Below are 18,674 nucleotides of genomic sequence, written 5' to 3' on the forward strand. Positions count from 1 at the left end.
ATCTCAGGTGGATTCCGGGCGTCCAGGTGGCATCTCAGGTGGGATCCAGGTGTTCAGGTGGCATCTCAGGTGGGATCCAGGTGTCCGAGTGACGTCTTAGGTAGGATCCAGGCATCTAGGTGACATCTCGGGTGGGATCCGGGCGTCCAGGAGGCATCTCGGGTAGGATCCAGGTGTCTAGGAGGCATCTCAGGTGGGTTCCGGGTGTCCAGGTGGCATCTCAGGTGGGACCCAGGTGTCTAGGTGACGTCTTAGGTAGGATCCAGGCATCCAGGTGACATCTCAGGTGGGACCCAGGTGTCTAGGTGACAGGTGGGATCCAGGTGTCCGAGTGACGTCTCAGGTGGGCCTAGGCATCCAGGTGACATCTCAGGTGGGATTCAGGTGTCTAGGTGACGTCTTAGGTGGGATCCAGGTGTCCGAGTGACGTCTCAGGTGGGCCTAGGCGTCCAGGTGACATCTCAGGTGGGACCCAGGTGTCTAGGTGACATCTTAGGTGAGATCCAGGCGTCTGGGTGATGTCTTAGGTGGGACCTAGGTGTCCAGACGACGTCTTAGGGGGGACCCAGGAATCCAGGCAACATCTCAGGTGGGACCCAGGTGTCTAGGTGACGTCTTAGGTGGGATCCAGGCATCTAGGTGACATCTCAGGTGGGACCCAGGTGTCTAGGTGACATCTTAGGTGGGATCCAGGTGTCTGAGTGACGTCTCAGGTGGGCCTAGGCGTCCAGGTGACATCTCAGGTGGGATCCAGGTGTCCAGGTGACGTCTCAGGTGGGACGTAGGTGTCCAGGTGACATCTCAGGTGGGATCCAGGTGTCCAGGTGACGTCTCAGGTGGGATCCAGGCTTCCGGCGGGGGGAGGGAGCGAGGGGTGTCCAGGTCCTCACCTACCACGGCCACATCTACCTGCGCCTCGACGGCAGCACCCGCGTGGAGCAGCGCCAGGTGGGTGCCGCCCCCCCCCCCCCCCCCCCCCCAACGGGGCCCCGGCGTCCGGGAAGGGGGCCCTGGTGTCCAGGAGGCGTCTCGGGTGGGATCCAGGCATCCAGGAGGCATCTCGGGTAGGATCCAGGTGTCTAGGAGGCATCTCAGGTGGGATCCGGGTCTCCAGGTGGCATCTCAGGTGGGTTCCGGGTGTCCAGGTGGCATCTCAGGTAGGATCCAGGCATCCAGGTGGCATCTCAGGTGGGACCCAGGTGTCTAGGTGACGTCTTAGGTGGGATCCAGGCATCCAGGTGATATCTCAGGTGGGATCTAGGTGCCCAAGTGACATCTCAGGTAGGATCCAGGCATCTAGGTGATATCTCAGGTGGGATCCAGGTGTCTAGGTGACATCTCAGGTGGGATTCAGGTGTCCAGGTGACGTCTCAGGTGGGACCTAGGTGTCCAGGTGACATCTTGGGTGGGATGAAGTCATCCAGGCAACATCTCAGGTGGTATCCAGGGGTCCAGGCGATGTCTTAGGTGGGATCCAGACGTCCAGGTGACATCTCAGGTGGCATCCAGGCATCCGGGTGACATCTTGGGTGGGCTCCAGGTGTCCAGGCGACATCTTAGGTGGGACCCAGGAATCCAGGTAACATCTCAGGTGGGACCCAGGAATCCAGATAACATTTCAGGTGGGATCCAGGTGTCCAGGTGACATCTCAGGTGGGATCCAGGCATCTAGGAGACGTCTTAGGTAGGATCCAGGCGTCCAGGTGACATCTCAGGTGGGACCCAGGTGTCCAGCTGACATCTCAGGTAGGATCCAGGTGTCCAGGAGACGTCTCAGGTGGGACTCAGGTGTCCAGGTGACGTCTTAGGTGGGATCCAGGCATCTGGGAGACGTCTTAGGTAGGATCCAGGCATCTAGGTGACATCTCAGGTGGGATCCAGATGTCCAGGTGACATCTCAGGTGGGATCCGGGCTTCCAGGTGACATCTCAGGTGGGATCCAGGTGTCTGAGTGACATCTCAGGTGGGATCCAGGCATCCAGGCAACGTCTTAGGTGGGATCCAGGCATCCAGGTGACATCTCAGGTGGGATCCAGGTGTCCAGACGACATCTTAGGTGGGATTCAGGCGTCTGGGTGTCCTCGTAGGCAGGGCCCAGGCGTCCGGGCGCTGACCCACCACCCCACCCCACCTCCCCGCAGGCCCTCATGGAGCGCTTCAACGCCGACAAGCGCATCTTCTGCTTCATCCTGTCGACCCGCAGCGGCGGCGTCGGCGTCAACCTGGCCGGCGCCGACACCGTCGTCTTCTACGACAGCGACTGGAACCCCACCATGGACGCGCAGGCGCAGGACCGCTGCCACCGCATCGGCCAGACGCGCGACGTCCACATCTACCGGTGAGGCGCCGCGGCCCCGCGCCCGGACGCCTGGGCCCCCTCCTTCTCCGTGTTGTGTTTTTCCGGCGCCCGGACGCCTGGGCCCCTTGGTGTCACCCACAGGCTCATCAGCGAGCGCACGGTGGAGGAGAACATCCTCAAGAAGGCCAACCAGAAGCGCATGTTGGGCGACATGGCCATCGAGGGCGGCAACTTCACCACCGCTTACTTTAAGCAGGTGACGGATGAGGGAAGGGATGAAGGTGGGAAGGGGGCCCAGGCGTCCGGGTGGGAAGTGACCTAGGTGTCCAGGTGGATGGGACCCAGGCGGGAAGGGGCCCAGGTGTCCGGGCGCAGAGGGATACAGGCATCCAAGGAGAAGGGACCCAGGTGTCTGGGGCAAATGGGACCCAGGCGTTTGGGCAGAAGGGGCCCAGGTGTCCAGGGAGAAGGGATCCAGGTGTCCAGGTGGGAAGGGACCCAGGTGTCCTGGGAGAAGGGATCCAGGTGTCCGGGTGGGAAGGGCCCCAGGCGTCTGGGCAGGATGGGACCCAGGCGTCTGGGTGGGAAGGGGCCCAGGTGTCCAGGCAGGAAGGGACCCAGGTATCTGGGTGGGAAGAGACCCAGGTGTCCTGGGAGAAGGGATCCAGGTGTCCAGATGGGAAGGGACCCAGGCGTCCGGGTGGATGGGACTCAGGTGGCCAGGTGGGATGGGACCTAGGTGTCCGGGTGGGAAGGGGGCCCAGGCATCCGGGTGGGAAAGGGACCCAGGTGTCCAGGTGAGAAGGGGGCCCAGGTGTCCGGGTGGGAAAGGGACCCAGGTGTCCAGGTGGATGGGACCCAGGTGTCCGGGCAGGAAGGGACCCAGGTATCTGGGCGGGATGGGGCCCAGGTGTCCGAGTGGGAAGGGGCCCAGGTGTCCGGGCACAGAGGGACCCAGGCGTCCGGGCGGGAAAGTGCCCAGGCGTCCGGGTGGGAAGGGATCCAGGCATCTGGGGAGAAGGGACCCAGGCATCCGGGTGGATGGGATCCAGGTGTCTGGGCGGGAAGGGGCCCAGGCATCCGGGTGGGATGGGACCCAGGCGTCCGGGGAGAAAGGGACCAGGTGTCTGGGCGGGAAGGGACCCAGGTGTCCGGGTGGGAAGGGGCCCAGGCGTCCGGGCGGGAAGGGGCCCAGGCGTCCGGGTGGATGGGACCCAGGTGTCCGGGCGGGAAGGGGCCCAGGCGTCCGGGCTGACGCGTCCCGCGGCGCCGCAGCAAACCATCCGGGAGCTCTTCGACATGGCGCCCGAGGAGCCGGGACGGCGCGAGCGGGACGGCGAGCGGGACCGGGACAGGGACAAGGACAGGGACAAGGACAGGGACAAGGACAGGGACGTCCCCGGGGACGAGGACGAGGACCCCGCCGCCACCCGGCGCACCCACATCCTCGAGCAGGTGGGTCCTGCCGTGTCCCCGATGTCCCCGATGTCCCCGACGTCCCCGGGCGCTGAGCCGGGCCGAGGACCCCAGGGACGTCACGGTGTCCCCAACGTCCCCGATGTCCCCAACGTCCCCGGGCGCTGAGCCGGGCCGAGGACCCCAGGGACGTCACGGTGTCCCCGATGTCCCTGACATCCTTGACGTCCCCGTGTCCCTGGATGCTGAGCTGGGCTGAGGACCCCGAGGACAACCCTGCGTCCCCCTGTGTCCCCAACATCCCTGCGTCCCCCCCCATCCCTGATGTCCCCACGTCCCCAATGTCCCCTGATGCCCCTGTGTCCCTCCATGTCCCCGACATCCCTGTGTCCCCAATGTCCCTGTGTCCCCTGACGCCGTGTCCCCCCAGGCGCTGTGCCAGGCTGAGGACCCCAAGGATGCCCCCGCGTCCCCCCATGTCCCCAACATCCCCCCGTGTCCCTTGATGTCCCTGTGTCCCCCCATGTCCCCCTGTGTCCCCAATGTCCCTGTGTCCCCTCATGTCCCCATGTCCCTGCAGGCGCTGTGCCGGGCCGAGGACCCTGAGGACGCCCCTGCGTCCCCGATGTCCCCATGTCCCCCCATGTCCCCGTGTCCCCCTCCGTCCCCAATGTCCCTGTGTCCCTGACGTCCCTGTGTCCCTCCATGTCCCCGCGTCCCCTGACGTCTCCGATGTTCCCCTCCGTCCCTGATGTCCCCTGACGCCCCCCGCCGTGTCCCCGCAGGCGCTGTGCTGGGCCAAGGACCCCAAGGATGCCCCTGTGTCCCCAACGTCCCCGTGTCCCCCCATGTCCCCTGACACCCCCCGCCGTGTCCCCACAGGCACCGTGCCGGGCCGAGGACACCCCTGTGTCCCTGATGTCCCCGTGTCCCCCCATGTCCCCTGACACCCCCCGCCGTGTCCCCACAGGTGCTGTGCCGGGCCGAGGACCCCGAGGACGCCCCTGTGTCCCCGTGTCCCCCCATGTCCCTGTGTCCCCCTCTGTCCCCGATGTCCCTGATGTCCCTGTGTCCCTGCAGGCGCTGTGCCGGGCCGAGGACCCCGAGGACGCCCCTGCGTCCCCGACGTCCCCGTGTCCCCCCATGTCCCTGCGTCCCCTGACGTCCCTGTGTCCCTGCAGGCGCCATGCCAGGCCGAGAACCCTGAGGACGCCCCTGTGTCCCCCCATGTCCCCGTGTCCCCCTCTGTCCCTGTGTCCCCTGATGCTGCCGTGTCCCCGCATCCCCCCATGTCCCCCTCCGTCCCCGATGTCCCCTGACGCCGCCGCCGTGTCCCCGCAGGCACCGTGCCGGGCCGAGGACCCCGAGGATGCCCCTGTGTCCCCCCATGTCCCCTGATGTCCCCATGTCCCCTGACGCTCCCGATGTCCCCTGATGTCCCAGTGTCCCCTGACGTCCCCGATGTCCCCTGACGCCGCCGTGTCCCCGCAGGCACCGTGCCGGGCCGAGGACCCCGAGGACGCCCCTGCGTCCCCCCGCGTCCCCCCCATGTTCCGGTGTCCTCCTCCATCCCCTGTGTCCCCTGACGTCCCCTGGTGTCCCCGCAGGCGCTGTGCCGGGCCGAGGACCCCGAGGACATCCGGGCGGCGACGCAGGCCAAGGCGGAGCAGGTGGCCGAGCTGGCCGAGTTCAACGAGAGCATCCCGCTGGAGGAGGAGCGGCCGCGCGACGACGACGACGAGCCCTCCAAGGCCGAGCAGGAGATCGCCTCCCTCGTCGAGCAGGTGGGCCCGGGCGGCCGGGAGGGGCCCAGGCGGCCGGGAGGGGCCCAGGCGGCCGGGAAGGGCCCAGGCGGCCGGGAGGGGCCCAGGCGTCCGGGAGGGGCCCAGGCGTCCGGGAGGGACCCAGGCGTCCGGGAGGGGCCCAGGTGTCTGGGAGGGACCCAGATGTCCGGGAGGGACCCAGGCATCCTGGAGGGGCCCAGGAGTCCGGGAGGGGCCCAGGAGTCTGGGAGGGGCCCAGATGTCCGGGAGGGGCCCAGGCGTCCGGGAGGGACCCAGGCGTCCGGGAGGGGCCCAGGCGTCCGGGAGGGGCCCAGGAGCCCGGGGAGGGGCCCAGGAGTCTGGGAGGGGCCCAGGCGTCCGGGAGGGACCCAGGCGTCCAGGAAGGGGCCCAGGCGTCCGGGAAGGGCCCAGGTGTCCAGGAGGGACCCAGGCGTCCAGGAGGGGCCCAGGAGTCCGGGAGGGGCCCAGGAGTCCGGGAAGGGCCCACGAGTCCAAGAGGGGCCCAGGCATCCGGAAGGGACCCAGGCATCCGGGGGGGGCCCAGGCGTCCAGGAAAGCACCCAGGCATCGGGGAAGGGCCCAGGCGTCCGGGAGGGCCCCAGCTGCCCATAGACTCACCCAACGCGTCCAGGCAAGGGGCCCAGGCGTCCGGGCGGGTGTCCGGGTGGGCAGCGGCAGGAGGGGGTGGGGGGGGGTGGCGGCGCCTCCGGGGTCCCCGTGGCGCGAGGGACCCAGGCGTCCGGGCCGCAGCTGACGCCCATCGAGCGCTACGCCATGAACTTCCTGGAGGCGTCGCTGGAGGACGTCAGCCGCGAGGAGCTCAAGCAGGCCGAGGTGGGCGCCGGGGGGGCACCCGGGGGGCACCCGGGGGGTGGGGGGCACCCGTGGGGTGGGGGTGCGCCCGGGGGGCACCCGAGGGTGTCCCTTATGGGGCAGGAGCACCCATAGGGACCTAGCTATGGGGTGGGAGCACCCATAGGGATCTAGTTATGGATTAGGAGCACCCGTAGGGGTCCAGTTATGGGGCGGGAGCACCCATAGGAGACCCAGCTATGGGGCAGGAGCACCCATATGGGTCCAGTTATGGGATGGGAGCACCCATAGGGTCTAGTTATGGGGCGGGAACACCCATAGGACTCTGGTTAGGAGGTGGGAGCACCCATAGGGGCCCAGCTATGGGGCAAGATCACCCGTAGGTGCCTGGTTATGGGGTGGGAGCACCTGTAGGGGTCCAGTTATGGGGTGGGGGCACCCATGGGAGTCTGGTTAGGGGTTAGGAGCAACCATAGGGATCAGGTTATGGGGTGGGAGCACCCTTAGGGATCCGGTTATGGGGCAGGAGCACCTGTATGGGTCTAGTTATGGGGTGGGGGCACCCATAGGAGTCTGGTTATGGGTTAGGAGCACCCATAGGGGTCCAGGTATAGGTTAGGAGCACCCATAGGGATCCAGTTATGGGGCAGGAGCACCCATAGGAGACCCAGCTATGGGTTGGGAGCACCCATATGAGTCCAGCTATGGGGTGGGAGCACCTGTAGGGGTCCCACTATGGGGTGGGGGCACCCATAGGGGTCTGGTTATGGGGCGGGAGCACCCATATGGGTCCAGCTATGGGGCAGGAGCACCCATGGGTGCCCAGCTCGGGGGCGGAGGCCGGGTGCCCCACGGCCGCCCCCGCCCCCAGGAGCAGGTGGAGGCGGCTCGCAAGGACATCGACCAGGCCAAGGACGAGGTGGTTTTCCGCCTGCCGGCCGAGGAGGAAGAGGAGGAGGAGGAGGAGGAAGAGGAGGAGGAGGAGGAAGAGGACGAGGAGGAAGAAGAGGAAGAGGAAGAAGAGGACGAGGAAGAGGAGGAGGAAGAAGAGGACGAGGAGGAGGAGGAAGAGCAGCGGGAGGAAGAGGAGGAGCCGCCCGCCGCCGCCCCCGCCGAAGCCGAAGCCGAAGCCGCCGAAACCGCCGAGGCCGAAGGCCCCGCGCTGAACCGCCCCCGTCCCCGGCAGCCCCGGCCGCCGCCGGAACGTCCCGGCACCCGAGCCAGCGAGCGGCTGCGCGGCGCCCGCCCGGCGTCACCGTCGCCGTCACCGCCGCCACCGCCGCAACAACCGCCGCCGCCGCCGCAACCGCCGCCTGACGCCGCCGAGGTACCGCCGGCGCAACCGCCGCAGCAACAGCAGCAACAGGCGGAGGGGCCCAAGGCGCCGGCGCGGCGCCGCACCAGCGCCGACGTGGCCATCGGGCAGGGGGGCGGCGGGCCGGGGCCGGCGGCCAAGGTGCTGCGCAAGCTGCCGGGGCGGCTGGTGACGGTGGTGGAGGAGAAGGCGCCGGCGCGGCGCCGCCGCCGGTTGTTGCCACCGCCGCCGCCGCCGTCATCCCGTCACCGCCGTGCGGCGTCACCCCCCGGCGCCGCCGCCAGCTCGGACGCGGAGGCTTCGGCGCCCGTCGGAGGAGGAAGCCGGCACCGTCGGCGCCGCCGCTGCTGCCGCCGGCGCCCGGCGCCGCCGCACCCCGAGGCGCCCAAACGCAAGCGGGGGCGGCCGCCCAAACGGCGCCCGGCGCCCCGGCGCCCCAAGGGCCGGCGGCCGCGGCGGCGGGGCCGAGCGCGCCGCAGGGGGCGGCCGGCGCGGGGCGCCAACGCCGCGACCCCCCCCGTGACGGTGACAGCGGTGACGCCGCCGCCGCCGAAACGGAAGCGGGGGCGGCCGCCCAAGCGGGCAGCGCCGGCGCGCGGCTCCTCGCCCGAGAGCAGCGCTTCCGAGGCGCCGGCCCGCTGCACCCGCCGGCGGCCCGGCGGGCTGCTGCCGCCGCTGGAGCGCGAGCCGGGCCGGCGGCAACGGCGGCGCCAACAGCCGGCGGCGGCGGTGACAACACCGGCACAACGGCGGCAGCAGCAACGGCGCCGCTCGCCCGCCTCGTCCTCCTCCTCGGCGTCCAGCGGCGACGAGGAAGGCCGCCGGCGGCCGCCCCCCGCCAAGCGCCGCCGCCGTCACCCGCCGCCAACACCCGCCGGCAACACCCGGCGGCGGCTCCGCAGCGCCGCCGCACCGCCGGCCGCCAACACCCGCTCCACCGCCGGCTCCACGCCGCCGCCTCCGCCGCCACCACCGCCACCACCGCCGCCATCGGCCCCCGATGCCGGCCGCGGCCGCAAGGCCAAGACGTGACCCCCCCGCTGCCGCCGCCGCCGGCTGCCGCCTCCTCGCGCCCGTTTTCCCCCCTTTTATCCCCCTCTGGAATTAATAAATAATAAAATCCCAAAAAAACCCCCCGGCGCCGGCGGACGCCGAGGGCGGTGGAGCCGGTCGGCGTTTCCGCCCCCCCCCAAACCCGGCGTTTTCGGCGAGCGGCGGCCGGGAGACGTCGAAAGCCGGCGGAGACGGGCGACGTCCGGCCCGCGGGTGTTGGGATCGGCGGACGCCGGAGCCGGCAAACACCCGAAACGGCCGGTTTTGGCAGCGGGAAGCGTCCGAGCCGAGGGACGTTGAAGGCGACGGGCAGCGGAGGTGGGAAATGTCCGACCTGCAGGTGTTGGAGCTGGTGGACACCAAAATCAGGAGATGTTGGAGCTGGTGGACACCAAAACCAGATGTTGGAGCTGGCGGACACCAAAACCGGCAGTTTTCGGCATCGGGAAGTGTCTGATCTGGAGGACATTGAAGCCGGCTGGTGGCGGAGATGGGAGATGTCCGACCTGCAGGTGTTGGAGCTGGTGGACACCAAAAGCAGCAGGTGTTGGAGCTGGTGGATACCAAAACCAGATGTTGGAGCTGGCGGACACCAAAACCGGCAGTTTCCGGCACTGGGAAGTGTCCAATCTGGAGGACATTGAAGCTGGTTGACGGTAGCAATGGGAGATGTCCAAGCTGCAGGTGTTGGAGCTGGTGGACACCAAAACCGGCAGTTTTCAGCACCAGGAAGTGTCTGATCTGAAGGACGTTGAAGCCGGCTGGTGGTGGAGATGGGAGATGTCCGACCTGCAGGTGTTGGAGCTGGTGGACACCAAAACCAGCAGATGTTGGAGCTGGTGGACACTAAAACCAGCAGATCTTGGAGCTGGCGGACACCAAAACTGGCAGATGTTGGAGCTGGTGGACACCAAAACTGGCAGATGTTGGAGCTGGCAGACACCAAAATCAGGAGATGTTGGAGCTGGCGGACACCAAAACCAGATGTTGGAGCTGGTGGACACCAAAACTGGCAGGTGTTGGAGCTGGTGGACACCAAAACCAGATGTTGGAGCTGGTGGACACCAAAACTGGCAGACGTTGGAGCTGGTGGACACCAAAACCAGCAGGTGTTGGAGCTGGCAGACACCAAAACAGGCAGTTTCCAGCACTGGGAAGTGTCCAATCTGGAGGACATTGAAGCTGGTTGACGGAAGCAATGGGAGATGTCCAAGCTGCAGGTGTTGGAGCTGGTGGACACCAAAACCGGCAGTTTTCGGCACCGGGAAATGTCCAATCTGGAGGACGTTGATGCTGACTGGTGGCGGAGATGGGAGATGTCCAAGCTGCAGGTGTTGGAGCTGGTGGACACCAAAACCAGATGTTGGAGCTGGTGGACACCAAAACTGGCAGGTGTTGGAGCTGGTGGACACCAAAACCAGATGTTGGAGCTGGTGGACACCAAAACCGGCAGGTGTTGGAGCTGGTGGGCACCAAAACTGGCAGACATTGGAGCTGGTGGACACCAAAACCAGATGTTGGAGCTGGTGGACACCAAAACCGACAGTTTTCGGCACCGGGAAATGTCTGATCTGGAGGACGTTGAAGCCGGCTGATGGCGGAGATGGGAGATGTCCGACCTGCGGGTGTTGGAGCTGGTGGACACCAAAAGCAGCAGATGTTGGAGCTGGTGGACACCAAAAGCAGATGTTGGAGCTGGCGGACACCAAAACTGGCAGATGTTGGAGCTGGCAGACACCAAAATCAGGAGATGTTGGAGCTGGTGGACACCAAAACCGGTGTTTTTTGGTACTGGAAAACATCCGAGCTGGAGGACGTTGAAGCCAACGGGTGACGGAGCTGGGAAATGTCCTACCTGCGGGTGCCGGAGCTGGTGGACACCAAAACCGGCAGATGTTGGAGCCGGCAAACACCAAAACCGGTGGGTTTTGGCACTAGGAAACGTCTCACCTGGGGGGACGTTGAAGCCGGCGGGCAACGGAGACGGAAAACGGGACAACGGGGACAGAAAACGGGACGACGGGGACGGAAAATGGGGCGACGGGGACGGAAAACAGGGCGACGGGAACGGGCAGCGTCCGACCCGCAGGTGTCGGAGCTGGTGGACACCAAAACCGGCCGATATTGGATCTGGCCGACACCAAAACCGGCGGCGCCGGCGAGCGTCCAACGTGGGGGACGTCGGAGCCGGGAAATGTCCGAGTTGGGGGACGCCGGAGCTGGCCGACACCCAAGCGGATGCCGGAGCCAACGGATGTCCGACCTGGAGGTCCACCAGAGTCAACGAGCACCGAAACCGGCAGCGCCAGCCAACGGCTTGACCCGGAGGGACGTCGGAGCCGGGAAACGCCCAACGTTGGGGACATCGGAGATGGGAAGTGTCCGACATTGGGGCCGTTGGAGTCAGGAAACATCCGACACGAGGAACATCGGAGCTGGGCAACGTCTGACCTGGGGGGACGCTGAAGTTGGGGAACGTCTGACCTCGAGGGTCCCCTGGAGCCGGGAAACGTCTGATGTTGGGGACATCGGAGCCGGGAAGCGTCTGATGTTGGGGACACTGGAGCCAGCAGACATCAGACCCGGGGTGACATTGGAGCTGGGAAACCTCCGATGTTGGGGACATCGGAGCCGAGAATCATCCAACCTGGGGAGACATCGGAGCTGGGCAACGTCCGACCTGGGGGGACACCAAGAGCCGGGAATCGTCCAACTTTGGGGATATCAGAGCCGGGAATCATCTGACCTCGGATAACACTGGAGCTGGGAATCGTCTGACGTTGGCGACACCGGAGCTGGGAAACATCCAACCTGGAGCAACACCGGAACTGGGAAATGTCCAACGTTGGGGACATCGGAGCTGGGAATCATCTGATCTCAGATAACATCGGAGCTGGGAATCGTCTGACGTTGGCGACATTGGAGCTGGGAAATGTCCGATGTTGGCAACACCAGAGCCGGGAAACATCCAACCTGGAGCAACACCGGAACTGGGAAATGTCCAACGTTGGGGACATCGGAGCTGGGAATCATCTGATCTCAGATAACATCGGAGCTGGGAATCGTCTGACGTTGGCGACATTGGAGCTGGGAAATGTCCGATGTTGGCAACACCAGAGCCGGGAAACATCCGACCTGGAGCAACACTGGAGCTGGGAAACATCCAACATTGGGGACATTGGAGCTGGGAATCATCTGATCTCAGATAACATCGGAGCTGGGAGTTGCCCGACGTTGGGGACACCGGAGCCGGGAATCATCCAACCTCAGTTAACATTGGAGCTGGGAATCGTCTGATGTTGGCGACACCGGAGCTGGGAAATGTCCGATGTTGGCAACACCAGAGCCGGGAAACATCGAACGTTGGGGACATCGGAGCCAAGAATCATCCAACCTCAGATAACATCAGAGCTGGGAATTGTCTGACTTTGGGACACCGGAGCCGGGAATCATCCGACCTCAGCCAACACCGGAGCCGGGAAACATCCCAACACGAGCAACACCGAAGCAGAGAATCATCCAACTTGGGGAGCAACGTCAGAACCGGGAAACATCCGACGTCGACGACGCCGGAACCGGCAAACATCCGACACCGGAGCTGGCAAACATCTGACCCGGAGCCGGCAAAGATCCGACACCGGAGCCGGCAAACATCCGACCTTGGTTTTTTCTTTTGGGGGGGGGGGGAACAGAACGACGCAACATTTGAGCCGGAAAATACCTGACCTGGGGGCTGAGGGGAGGAAGAAGGAGAAGGAGAAGAGGAAACGTCCCCGGAGCCGGGAAGCGCCGCCGGAGCCGGGAAGCGATGCCGGAGCCGGCGGGGGAGGGGGGGGGGCGGGGGGGCCGGGGGGGCCCGTTTTTTTAACCGTGTACATTGGCGGGGGCCGGCGGCCCCCCTGTACAGCGCGACCACGATGTAAAATAGGTTCCTTTTGAACAGAGACGCGGCCGGCGGCTCCTTTGTGCCCTCCCCGGGGGGGGGACGCGGTTTTTGGGGGGGGGGGACGTGGTTTTGGGGGGGGGGGGGACCACCGGGGGGGGGGGTCCCCAACCGGCCCCTGTAACTTCCTCCCCCCCCCCCCCAAGCGGTGGCCTCGGGCGGTGAATAAAAACCGTGCGAAAACGGCCGCTTTCGGGGGGCGGCGGGTCCGTCCCCCCCCCCCCAAAAAAAAATATGGACCCCCCCAAAATATATGGGACCCCCCCCAAAAAATATGGACACCCCCCCCAAAACTATGGGGACACCCCCACAAATATGGGGACCCCCCTAAAAATATGGACCCCCCCCAAAACTATGGGGACACCCCCACAAATATGGGGACCCCCCCCCAAAAAAAATTTGGACCCCCCCAAAATATGGGGACCCCCCCCTGAAATATGGACACCCCCAAATATGGACACCCCCCCCCAAATGTGGACCCCTCCCCCCTCCTTGGGGTGTGTGGGGGGGGCCCAGGTGTCCGGAGATGGGGGGGAGGTTTTGGGGGGGGGGGTTCGGCCTTCTCGCCCTCATCATCATCGGGGGGGGGCACGTTTGGGGGTAGGGGGGGTCCCCATGGGGCTGCGGGGGGGGCCCAAGGGGTTGGGGGGGTTCTGGGGGGCTGGGGGGGGTCCCCTATGGGGCTGGGGGGGTCCCAAGGGGTTGGGGGGGTTCTGGGGGGGTCCCATGGGGCTGGGGGGGAGGCTGGGGGGGTCCCCTGTGGGGCTGGGGGGGGTCCCAAGGGGTTGGGGGGGTTCTGGGGGGGGTCCCATGGGGCTGGGGGGGGAGGGCCGGGGGGGGTCTCTGGGGGCCCCCATAGGATTTGGGGGGGGGTCCCATGGGGCTAAGGGGGTCCCATGGGGCTGGGGGGGGCTGGGGGGCCCATTACGGGAAGCGCGGCCGTTGCCCTTTTAAGCGCGCTCCGCCCCCACCCCTTTCCCCCACCCCCCCGGGCCTCTCGCCGCTCCTGATTGGCTCGCGCGCGGCGCTGCGTCACGCCGCCCTCCTCGCGCCCGCCAACGGTCGCTCCGCGCGGGCGGCGCCCGCTCATTGGCCGCCGGCGCCACGTGGGGCGCGGGGCCCAATGGGCGCGCGGCGCGGCGCGAGGGAGGGGCGGGGCGCGCGGCAGGCCCGCTGCCATGGCGACCGGCTCCTTTTTTTCCCCCCCCCCCCCCGAGGAGCCCGGCCGCGTCGCCACGGCAACCGCGAGCGGCCCCAATGGGAGGAGGCCTCGCTGCGAGGCGCAGGGGGAGGGGCGCGCCGCCGCCAATGGGAGCGCCCCTCACTGCGCCGCCGGCCGAGGGGCGCGCGCGCGGCGCCCGCCGCCAATCCGCGCCCGCCGCCCCGCCCCCCTCGCGCCCGCCGCGGCCAATGGGCGCGGGCGCAGGGCCGGCGCATGCGCAGCGGGCGCGGGGCCGGCGCATGCGCGGCGGGGGCGGGGCCGGGCCCAGAGCTGCCGGCGGCGGCGGCGGCGGCGGACGGTGCGGAAGGGCCCGAGCGGCGGGAGGGGGGGGGGAGGGAAGCGACGGGCCCGGCCCCGCCCCCCACCGGGGAGCTCCGCCCACACCGGGGAGGGGGGGGCGGCACCCGGGACCCCCCGTTACACCCGGGGACCCCCGTTACCCCCCCCGTTACCCTTGGGCCTCTATTACCCTCCTCTTCCGCCCCCGTTACCCCTTGTTACTCCCACGTTACTCCCCCCCATTACTCCCCGTTGCCCTTCGGCACCCCCGTCCCTCCCCCCCCCGTTACTCCCTGTTACCCCCCCCCATTATCCCCTGTTACCTCCCCTTTACCCCTAGGGACCCCCGTTACCCTTCTGTTATTGCCCGTTACCCCTTGTTACCCCCCATTACTCTCTCGTTACCCCATTGCCCCCCCCCGTTACCTCCTCGTTCCCCTGGGGACCCCCGTTCCTTCCCCCTTCCCCCCGTTGTCCCCCCCGTTGTCCCCCGTTACCCCTCCATTACCTCTCTGTTACCCCTTGGGACCCCCCTTCCCCCCGTTACCCCTTGTTACCCCCCATTGCATCCCGTTACCCCCCCATTACCTCCCTGTTACCCCTTGGGACCCCCCTTCCCCCCCTTCCCCCCGTTACCCCCCCCGTTACCCCCCTGTTATCCCTCATTGCATCCGTTAACCCCCCATTACCTCCCCTTTACATTTGGGGACCCCCATTTCCCCCCGTTACCCCCCCGTTACCCCCCCTGTTACCCCCATTACATCCCGTTACCCCCCCCATTACCTCCCTTTTACTTCTGGGGACTCCTGTTACCCCCCCATTACTCCTCTGTTATTGCTTGTTACCCCTTGTTACTTCCTGTTACCATCTCATTACTCCCATTACCCCCCCCCCATTCCCCTGTGTTACCCCCGGTCCCTCGATGTTACCCCCCATTACCCTCCGTTACTCCCCAGTGACCCCTGTGTACTCCCTGTTCACCCTGTTACCCCCGTTTTCCCCTTTCTGCCCATTACCCCCCTTTACCCCTTCGTTACCCCCTGTTACTCCCCCGTTACCCCTCATCGCTCCCCAGTTTCACCTTTTCTGCCTATTTCTCCATCACCTCTATTTACGCCCGTTACCCCCCGCTTCCCCCATTACTCCCCCTTTACACCTTGTTACTCCCCCATTTTCCCTTTTCTATTTTTTCTGTTGCCCCTTTTTATCCCTTCACTGCCCCTAATTTTCCCTGTTTCTCCTTCCTCACCCCTTTGTTACTGCTGGGATGTTCCTCTCGTATATCTGTTCTTATTTTCTTTTTCTCATCGTTACTCATTTTTCTCTTATTTTTCTATAGCTGCTTTGTTGCTCTTTGTTACTCTGAATTACTCTTATCTTTTTTTTGTCCTTTTTTGTTCATAATCTCTATTACTATCATGTAACTCTTTTGTTGCTCTTTTTTGGCTTTATTATTTACTTTTTTTCTTCGTTACCCATTTCCCATTACTCTTATAATTACTTTGTTATTACTCATTACTTTTTGTTATTTCCTCATTTTTAAACTTTATTTCCCCATTAGTCTTCTTTTTTCCCAGGAAACTTGCTGTTACTCTGCTGTAATCACTTTGTTACTCTGTGTTACTCCCTCACCCCTTGCTTTTCCCCCCATTACTCCCCCACTGTCCCTTTTCCCCTTTTAATCCACTTTCCTTTTTCAGTTATGTCATGATTGCTCGTTACTCTCCTTTAGGTCCATCATTACTCTTCATTATTTCTCATTACCTGTTGTTACTCCTCATCATTCCATTTTTCTGTTACTTTTTATTTTTTTTTTGTTACTTTTTATTTTTCTTTATTACTTTTATTTTTCCTTGTTACTGCTTATTCTACTCTTCCTTGTTACTCCTTACTCTTCTTTGCTACTGCCTTACTTTTCCTTGTTATTTTTTACTTTTCCTTGTTACTCCTTAATTTCTTTGTTACTTCTTATTTCTTCTTGTAACTCTTTACTTTTCTTTGTTACTCATTTTGTTACTTTTCAATTTTATTGTTACTCCTCATTTCTCATTCTTACTAGTTTTCTCCTTGTTATTCATTGTTACTCGTGTTTACTCCTTGTTACTCAAGTTACTCCCCCACATTCCTCTCTCCTGTTTTATTCACCCGCTCCCCTGTGTTGCTCCCCGTTACCCCCCAATCACACCCCAACACCAGCGTTTGTTACTCCCAGTACTCCCGGTTCCTCGCCGTTACCCCGCCGTTACTCAGCGCCGCTCCGCGCTCCCCGGCGTCCCTCGCCGTCCCGCGGGCGCCATGTCGGGGGCGGGGGGCAAGCGGGCGGCGGCGGCGGCGGAGGGGGGGGGCGCCGGCGGCCCCCCGAGAAGAAGGCGCCGCGCGACGAGCAGCCGCCCACCACCCTCATCGAGCCCCTGCGCCTCGGCGGCATCTCCTCCACGGTGGGTGACGTGTGTCCCCGTCCCCCTTCCCCAGACGCCTGGGCCCCTTATCCGGACACCTGGATCCCTCCCGGACGCCTGAGTCCTTCCCCGGACGCCTGAGTCCTTCCCCGGACGCCTGGGCCCCTTCCCCGGACGCCTGGGTCCCACCAAGGCCACCTAAGCCTGATGGGTGCCCAGATGCCTGGGCCCTTCCCCGGACGCCTGGGCCCCTTCCCCGGACACCTGGGCCCCTTCCCCGGACGCCTGGGCCCCTTCCCCGGACGCCCTGGGCCCCCCCCCCAGGGCCACCTAAGCCTGATGGGTGCCCGGACGCCTGGGCCCTTCCCTGGATGCCTGGGCCCCTCCCCGGACGCCTGGCCCCTTCTCGCCACCCCCCCCCTCCCCGGACGCCTGGACCCCTTATCCGGATGCCTGGGTCCCCCCTGGGGTGTCCTGAGCCTGGGGGGGGAGTGGCCGGACGCCTGGGTCCCTTCCCGGACGCCTGGGTCCCATCCCGGACGCCTGAGTCCTTCCCCGGACGCCTGGGCCCCCCTAGAGCATCCCAAGCCTGATGCCCCCCCTTCCCGGACGCCTGGGGTCCCTTCCCGGACGCCTGGGCCCCCTTCCGCGGACGCCTGGGCCCCCCTAGAGCGTCCCAAGCCTGATGCCCCCCCCCGGATTGCTGGGCCCCCCGGATGCCTGGGCCCCCCCGGATGCCTGGATCACCCGGACTCCTGGGTCCTCCCGGACGCCTGGGCCCCCCCGTGGGGCGTCCCAAGCCTGACGCCCCCCCCCCCCCCCCGGACGCCTGGGCCCCCCCGGACGCCTGGGCCCCCCCCCGCAGGAGGAGATGGACCTGAAGGTGCTGCAGTTCAAGAACAAGAAGCTGGCGGAGCGGCTGGAGCAGCGGCAGGCGTGCGAGGACGAGCTGCGCGAGCGCATCGAGAAGCTCGAGAAGCGCCAGGGCCACGACGACGCCACCCTCCTCATCGTCAACCGCTACTGGGGCCAGGTGGGGCCCCCCCCCCCCAAAAAACGTGCCCCCCCCCCAAAACGCTGCCCCACGGTGCCCGAAACACTGCTTCTGCGGCCCGAAATGCGGCTTTTCTGCCCCAAAATGCGGCTTTTCTGCCCGAAATGCGGCTTTTCTGCCCGAAAATGCAGCTTTTCTGCCCCGAAATGGGGCTTCTGCCCCCCCAAGCTGCCCCCGACCCCCCCCGCCCCCAAATGCCCCCCCCCGCGGTGCCAAATGCCCCCCACACCCCCCCAGATGCCCCCTGGGGCACCGAACGCTGCCCTGCGGCGCCAAAATGCTGCTCCTGTGGCCTGAAATGGGGCTTTTCTGCCCCGAAATGGGGCTTTTCTGCCCAAAATGCGGCTTTTCTGCCCCGAAATGGGGCTCCTGCCCCCCCAAGCTGCCCCCAACCCCCCCGCACCCCAAATGCCCCCCCCCGCGCCCCCCAAATACCTCCCTGGGCATCGAACGCTGCCTCATGGTGCCCAAACGCTGTTCTTGTGGCCCGAAATGTGGCTTTTCTGCCCCAAAATGCGGCTTTTCTGCCCCGAAATGGGGCTTCTGCCCCCCCAAGCTGCCCCCGACCCCCCCGCACCCCAAATGCCCCCCCCCGCGGTGCTAAATGCCCCCCCAGCATCGAATGCTGCCCCGCGGCGCCCAAACGCTGCTCCTGCGGCCCGAAACGTAGCTTTTCTGCCCCAAAATGGGGCTCCTGCACCCCAAAATGGGGCTCCCTGCCCCCCCCCAAGCTGCCCCGACCCCCCCGCGCCCCAAATGCCCCCCCCTGCAGTGCCAAATGCCCCCCGCGCCCCCAAATGCCCCCCGGGGCATCGAACGCTGCTCCCACGGCGCCCGAAACGCTGCCCTTGCGGCCCGAAATGCGGCTTTTCTGCCCCAAAATGCGGCTTTTCTGCCCCAGAATGCGGCTTTTCTGCCCCAAAACGGGGCTTCTGCCCCCCCCAAGCTGCCCCCGACCACCCCCGCCCTCCAAATGCCCCCCCCGCGCCCCCCAAATGCCCCCCGGGGCGCCGAACGCTGCTCCTGTGGCCCGAATGCAGCTTCTCTGCCCCGAAATGCGGCTTTTTTGCACCAAAATGCGGCTTTTTTGCCCCGAA

At 65.5% G+C, this 18,674-nt stretch overlaps 2 protein-coding genes across 2 annotated transcripts in view; both read left to right on the forward strand.

Annotated features, from left to right (window-relative positions):
* SRCAP (Snf2 related CREBBP activator protein) overlaps positions 1-8,659 on the forward strand; it is a 49,924-nt gene extending 41,265 nt beyond the window's left edge. Inside the window, exons 18-24 of the mRNA XM_067314869.1 lie at positions 848-948; positions 2,142-2,338; positions 2,441-2,555; positions 3,575-3,754; positions 5,323-5,499; positions 6,250-6,333; positions 7,184-8,659. Coding sequence (XP_067170970.1) covers positions 848-948; positions 2,142-2,338; positions 2,441-2,555; positions 3,575-3,754; positions 5,323-5,499; positions 6,250-6,333; positions 7,184-8,659 — 2,330 coding nt within the window. The remainder of the gene's footprint in view (positions 1-847; positions 949-2,141; positions 2,339-2,440; positions 2,556-3,574; positions 3,755-5,322; positions 5,500-6,249; positions 6,334-7,183) is intronic.
* Positions 8,660-15,046: 6,387 nt separating this feature from the next.
* LOC136995115 (E3 ubiquitin-protein ligase BRE1B-like) overlaps positions 15,047-18,674 on the forward strand; it is a 5,047-nt gene continuing 1,419 nt past the window's right edge. The window contains exons 1-3 of the mRNA XM_067314870.1: positions 15,047-15,090; positions 16,337-16,562; positions 17,389-17,556. Coding sequence (XP_067170971.1) covers positions 15,047-15,090; positions 16,337-16,562; positions 17,389-17,556 — 438 coding nt within the window. The remainder of the gene's footprint in view (positions 15,091-16,336; positions 16,563-17,388; positions 17,557-18,674) is intronic.

The sequence above is a fragment of the Apteryx mantelli genome, chromosome 38 (genome assembly GCF_036417845.1).
Source record: "Apteryx mantelli isolate bAptMan1 chromosome 38, bAptMan1.hap1, whole genome shotgun sequence".
In the NCBI taxonomy this organism is placed as follows: Eukaryota; Metazoa; Chordata; class Aves; order Apterygiformes; family Apterygidae; genus Apteryx; species Apteryx mantelli.